We start from the raw sequence: 6,632 nt of genomic DNA, 5'->3' as shown, positions 1-6,632 counted from the left end.
AAATGTCATTCTATGTGATTACTAAATATCTCTGTTTTGATATTTCTGATTATATCTATGGATAGATAAGACAAGAAATAATTCTATTTATTTATTTGCAAGAATGTCCCCCCTTAATCAAACTGACTTATAATAGGCCTATGCATTGTAGTTATAAGCAGCTACAAGAACATCTTACGTTTTTAATAGTGCACAGTATATGTCAGTAATTATAACCTCACCTATTAAAGGCCTATCTTATTTCACAAAGCACCATCATCATGTATTATCTGATCAGACACCAGCCTGCATTTATATATCCACATGAGGAGTTACAGTTAATAAACAAATGTATTCCTGCTGACAACTACATTATAAATAATTTATTTAATGTTTTCACACTGTTTATAAATTTTATTTTGGTGATTCCTGAAAATAAAGAGTTGTCAATCTACCACTGAAGTGAATGTATTGGATGTTTGCTGTGTTCACGCTCCGTCCTCTAGAGGGCGGCAAATCGCTATCGTAGTACGTTTACCACCACAGCACCGGGTGCAAAGAAGAGCGTCGTTGTCATGGAGATACAAACAAGTCGGCTTCAGGAAACTTCAGGAGTTGGTCAAAGCTTAAAAAGAGTCCATAAATGTGCTTGTTATACATAAAGGAGATTGTTTTTTAAGGTTTGGGCTCGGAGAAACATGTCATACGCACAGTGTCCCAGCAGGAAGGCAGGACTGCCGAGAGAAGTGGTGAAGTGGCTGCAGAGCCTCGAGCTGTCGGTTTATCCAAGGAACGTGCGCAGGTAAAGATGTGAAACTCACAACAAGAGAACAGACTGTGTCATATTCACCTCAATGTCGACATGTTTAAACCGGAATACACTTATAGTCTAGATGAAAAGCTTGATTGCAGACGTTTGAAAACAACAGAGCTATTAGAGTTAAAACAAATTTGAACTCAAATATACATTTAAATGTAAAAGTTACATTTAAAACAAATCCAACCCAGTTTTAACCTACATACAACTACATCACCATCAGTCATCTATGTCTCATGTGACCCTGCCATGTTTCTTATTGGACAGGCCTCACATAGCTTAAACACACAAGTCACTTGGAATGAAATAAATAAAATATAAATAAATAAAATATGAAGAGAATAATCAAGATCATCAAAAGCCACACAGGACAGTGGCATAAATACACTAGTCTAATCACTATACTAATCACTAGGAGTGTAGAAGAAGTGCTTTCAATGCACATTACACATTACACATAGGGTAAACATACTCAGCCTGTTTCCCAACTTTTTTTTTTTTTTTTTTTTTACTTCCAGGGACTTTTCCAGTGGTTACCTTGTGGCAGAGATATTTTCTCATTATTACCCCCAAGACTTTCCAGAGCACTTCTATGACAAAGGAGCATCACTGTCTGCCAAGCAGAAGAACTGGAGCCGGATAGAGCGGGTGAGACAGGAGGAAAACGTCAAGAACTATAATGAGGGGGGAGAAATGTCTTCACTCAGTTCAAGTGGCAGGAAATCTGTGTACAGGAGGCTATTTAATACTAATCCATGCTCTCATATGAGAATTGCACAAAAATATACTGCCACTGATTTATTTTTATATTTAAAAAAGTTATCTAAAATAATACACTTACTTGGTGGATCTGAAACAGTACAACCTAACTGTGAGTCAGATACTTACTGAAACTGATCATTGTTCCAGTTTTTACAGAAGCAGAATTTGCACTTGAGGAAATATGTTATTGATGGAACCATTCACTGTAAACCAGGAGCAGCTGAGCTGTTGGTCCAGGACGTTTATACCATTTTAACTAACAGAAGGTAGGGATCAATAAACAATCAATATGGTATATTACAGACACTAGGAGATTAGAAAAATGCTTTTTTCTTTTACTGTTTAGTTTGATCTGATATTGGTCTGTTATTAGCAAACAATTTTCCCACTGTGTTGTTTTTTTTGAGACATCACTGTGATTTGACATTTGCCAATACACGTCCTAGGAACACTTATAACTGTAACTTGCTCTCAGATTTAACTTACTACTATTATTACATACACACATCACTTTCTTAGTATTGTAACTGAAACAACACCACAGGGCAACTGAAAAGAAAATGTTTTTTTACTGCTTTAAACTATATAAATTGTGAAAACATGACCGAGTATGTACAACAGCAGTCTCAACCTAACAAATATAACAATAGCTCCATACATAATTCACGAGTCTCCCCTTCTCAGTCTTGCTGTTGGGGGCCCAGAGTCAGACTTCACCGACCAGGAGTACCAGGAGCTGCTGCCCCCGCTGGCCCGCTCCACGGCCTCCACAGCCATCAAGAGCAACATGAGGAAAACGGAGATCCTGGCTAAGCCCGACATCAGCACCAACCAGAGGAAGGCAGATGTCATCCTCCACAGGCACCTGGAGCTCAGAGCTGCAGAGAGAGCTCTCTATCCTGGTGAGGTGTTTTCTTATTTATGTATGTCTTGTTTGTGCTCCATACCATGTGATCGCGGGCTTGAGTTGCATGAATAAATGAAATTAGGAGACTTGGGGTGGCAGGAGGCTAAATACAGTGTGCTATCACAGTTTCTGTATATTTTTTCCCCCTACATTTGAATCACTGTGTGTCAGATTAAATTACGCTAATTCCCTGTACTTCGTCATGACAATGATGCAATAACTCGCATGGGCTGGCGGAGCCCGACATATTACTGACATACTAAACTGAGAATATTGAGTTAGATGTAAAAAAAAAAAACAAAAAAAAAACAGCTTGATTTACAGCATGGCAAAGACATTTTATAGTTCTGAGGCCGTATTTCCCAGACTGTGACAGACTTTGGCAAATTCTGACAATTTCTTTGCTCGGGTGACAGCAGGACGCTTTAAAGTGAAGCCAAATCTGGGTCAACTGGCAACTGAAAGACTTTCCCCATCCAGCCCGGCTGATGATGAGTGCTCTGACAGCCCTTCATCTAGAGCCACCACATCAAGTATGTGTCAAGTCTTTCATTCTCTCTCAACAGTAATCAGCAGAGTATATTGAATCTGATGACGGCGATGCTGAAATGCATCATTTGGGTGCAGCGGTTTGTAATGGCTTTTGGCAAACGGTGACAGTTAAAATGATGAAAAGGCAGAAAACTCATTTAGTTAACTGTTATTTTATTCTGCCTGAAGGATCAACTATTCTGCCTGTTGCAGCAGAGAAAGGCTCAGTCACTCAGCTTTGAAACAATGTTGGGGGGAAAAAACAGTGGATCTATCATCAGTGTAGCATCTGCTTTTCAAAAATATTTAAGTTCCTTATGCTGCTGCTGGACACACATGATGCTTTCAGGAAAAAAACAAACACAATGTACAGTATAATGGCTTCACGCTCATTTTTACACTCTCACTGAGATGGGGAAACACAAACACTCATGTATTACACCCCTGGAGGAGTATGTCATTTGAAAGCTGTATTTAAGGTGCAGTGACAATGTGAATTCATTTTGTAAATGACTCAAGATTACTGTGTTTTGTCATTTTCTCCACTGCTGCCACATAAGCTAATATATTTGATTTATAGCCAGGAGTGTAATTGCAGCTGAACTGAAGCCACTCTGTTTCTGCTTTTCTAGAGTTATGCTCCTCATCGACATGGAGTGGAGCTGCCGTTTCCTTTAAGGAGAGAAAGGTGCATCAGCCTGTCAGAGCCTCTCGGGTTAATTATTAAAGAAACTGGATGGAGATCTGTGCTTTAATATTGTAATATGTGTGTGTTTGACTTGATGTATTGCTGATTTTCTCAGTAATTCACAACTCATTTTTAACCAATAAGCCACACAAGTATAATTTGTTCTCAAAGACAGATTACGTCACTGTTTGTTGCGTTTATGTAATGATACTGTCTCTACCCTCATGATTGGGCTATTCCTGTTTGCACCAGTAGGTGGCAGCTTGGAGTCATGGGCGGACTTCTCAATGGCTTTGGAGAGTGGAATTCACTGCTGCCTGTGTACCATTGACAAAAAGAAAGAACAAACCAGTGCATGTATCATCAAATATTTACCTTACTGTTCATCTGTGCACCGTGCTCTCTGTGCCAAGTATTCAAATGCAAGTCAGAGTTAGTTAAACCATTACTGGATCTTCATCTTCCCTCCTTTAGCACCACTGAGGCAAAAAAAAGGCAGACCTTATTCTCAATCTGCATACTAAGAAACTAGAATCAGCCACCGGCCAAAGGCTGGCAAATTTATGCAGGAGCTCATCACAGTCTCTGTGGTGGAAGCCACATCTCAGTAAGAAACCCTGAAGAAGTGATTGATAAACTATAGCTTGTTAAAATGTACCAGTCGCCGTGGCACGAGGTAGACGAGAATATGTCTGCTGTCTGGTTTCACAATCAGAGTAAATGTCAGCACTTCCAATGTATATGGTTTAGAGTTTCTCTATATATCAGGATGAGTGAATCATTAAACACTCGCTTTAATTCTCAGAGGTTCTCTCTGAAGATGTCAATAAAACTTTGCCCATGGTAACATTAATTAAATGTGCTGACATATCTTACTGTGCCATCATAAATCTCATACTTATGGTAATGACTGTATAGCTGGGTCCCTAACAGCTGTTTATCCCACTTAATTTCTATGCATCCTGAGGGAGCAGACATGGAGCTCGTCTGTTTCATGAGTTTTCTCCTCTAGTTTTAACACAACCCAGCCTTGTACTTATATTGCAACTAGAAACTAATGTTTGATTTGGTTTTACATCAGCGTTAATGAAACTATATGTTGTGACCTCACACATTAGGTCACCTTAGGGCTGTGCCCTGTCATCTACATGTACTTTACACCAAAGACTGCACACGTTTCTATCCTGACAGACACTTTTTTTTTGAATTTTTAAATATTTAGTAATTGTGACCCAGATACAGGAGAATAAATCTGTTTGTGGTTCGGTGGGTGGTGGTTTTATTCAGGCGTGCTAAATCAGCTTCTTACAACTTTGTGAGTGCAAGATGAATTTTCGGGGACAAATATCACTTTATAATATGTCCCTCTGCTGGTTCCTTTCAATAGGTATACATTTATATTACTTGCGTCATGGTTGCTGCTGGCATTAGATTACGGTTTGCAGCTCTGTGCACACAACTGTTATACAGCTATGGTAAAATCTAAACTTTTCACCTGACTGTCAAGGCACATGGTTTGTTTTGTATAATATGAATACTTCATAGGCTGTGAGTCTTATACAACATCATAATACATCTGTGCAAGGACTCATAAATGGTCAGCATAAAGAATTGTGAAGCAAGCTTTGCAAAACAAGTACTGGCTTCTACTGTGTTAATGTTTGTATACATTATTTGAGTTCTGTCAATTCACTCAAAACTCAGACACACTCGAGGTCACTCTGTTGGCTCCAGCACTCCGGGCACTCATGGATGCTCAGTGTACAACACAATTGAGCTGTGAAGCCAGTGAAAAAAACGGATGACAGGATGATAAGTGTTTCTGGCTGACTGCCTGGCTTCTCATGTGGTCTGAGAGCCTGAGGTTTCAATAGAGATAGGACAGTGTTGTAATGAGATCAGCTTCACAGCCTCAACAGACTATTAGCTACAGATGACCATGAAAATCTATTGCTGCTGCATCAATAGGCCAGAGTTTACCTCTTGGAAGAAAGCAGCGTGTGGGTCAACTGTTTAATCAAACATGTTAGAGCTGAAGAAAATGTTGCAGCACCACTTTGTCTCAAACTCAATCTATCAACGATTGTTAGAGAGGAAGAGCAGCTATGTGACATAGGAACAAATCCAGCAGCTTATTATAGTATATCTGATGGTCTTCTCTCTGTGTGCTTGCAGCCCATCCTGTTTCCATGGTAGTCCCTGGCTGGTAAAGCCTCTTTCCCTGCCTCCCTCAGTGGAGCTGTAAAAACCTGACCTCCTTAATCTTTCAGTGTCTTTTGATTTCCCTCAGCTTGACTGGGCGTGAACACACATCAGCACTTAAGATGGAGGGAGCTGTTGCCTGTTGATTTCTGCAGGCGTTCGACAACGAGCATCGGAATTTGGATTGGATCCTCACATGTAGTCATATTGGTTTGCACAAAAAAAAAAAAAAAAAAAATCAGGACAGCGAGGTACAACTGGAGTCTGAGGCAGGAGATATCATGTAAATGTGCTGTATAATAATAAAGGAAGAGCCAGAGTCCTGATGGATTCCTTCTCCACAATGTAAAAATAAATTATACTGTAAACACCAATGTTAATAATCATGGGAACGGGCTGCTTTACATAAAAAGCAACCGGGGCCAGGGTTACGAGGTGATGTTTATATTTATTCTACATCTACACATCTCTCCCACTGAACAATATCTAGGGCTTGGTTGCTATGGCAACTAGCAAGCCCACACTGGAGAGCAACCAGGAGACATTGATAAGCTTACTGTGAGCTTCTTTTGCTCCTTCTGTTGGTCATGATGAGCACAGGCAGCGGTGGCTGCAGGATCGCACGTAGGATGTATGCATATGCAAAATAAAAAAAAGAAGAAAAAAAAAAGCCATTGCATTCACTTAAGCTGATAAGCACATTCATGTAGGAAACACAGATTACACTTGTGATGAAGACAGAAGAC

The 6,632-nt window shown here is 39.8% G+C and overlaps 1 protein-coding gene across 1 annotated transcript; it reads left to right on the top strand.

Moving 5' to 3' along the window:
• Positions 1-677: 677 nt before the first annotated feature.
• Positions 678-3,238, top strand: spata4 (spermatogenesis associated 4; the record flags this gene model as incomplete). The annotated part of the gene is made up of 6 exons (XM_083981185.1): positions 678-781; positions 1,315-1,444; positions 1,706-1,824; positions 2,243-2,460; positions 2,885-2,998; positions 3,186-3,238. 6 exons carry the CDS (start codon positions 678-680, stop codon positions 3,236-3,238), a joined length of 738 nt encoding a protein of 245 aa, XP_083837311.1.
• Positions 3,239-6,632: the final 3,394 nt, after the last annotated feature.

Source organism: Trachurus trachurus (assembly GCF_905171665.1).
Source record: "Trachurus trachurus genome assembly, chromosome: 10".
Lineage (NCBI taxonomy): Eukaryota > Metazoa > Chordata > Actinopteri > Carangiformes > Carangidae > Trachurus > Trachurus trachurus.
Note: the sequence above shows the minus strand (reverse complement) of the source record. Positions and strands in the feature narration are given on the sequence as shown.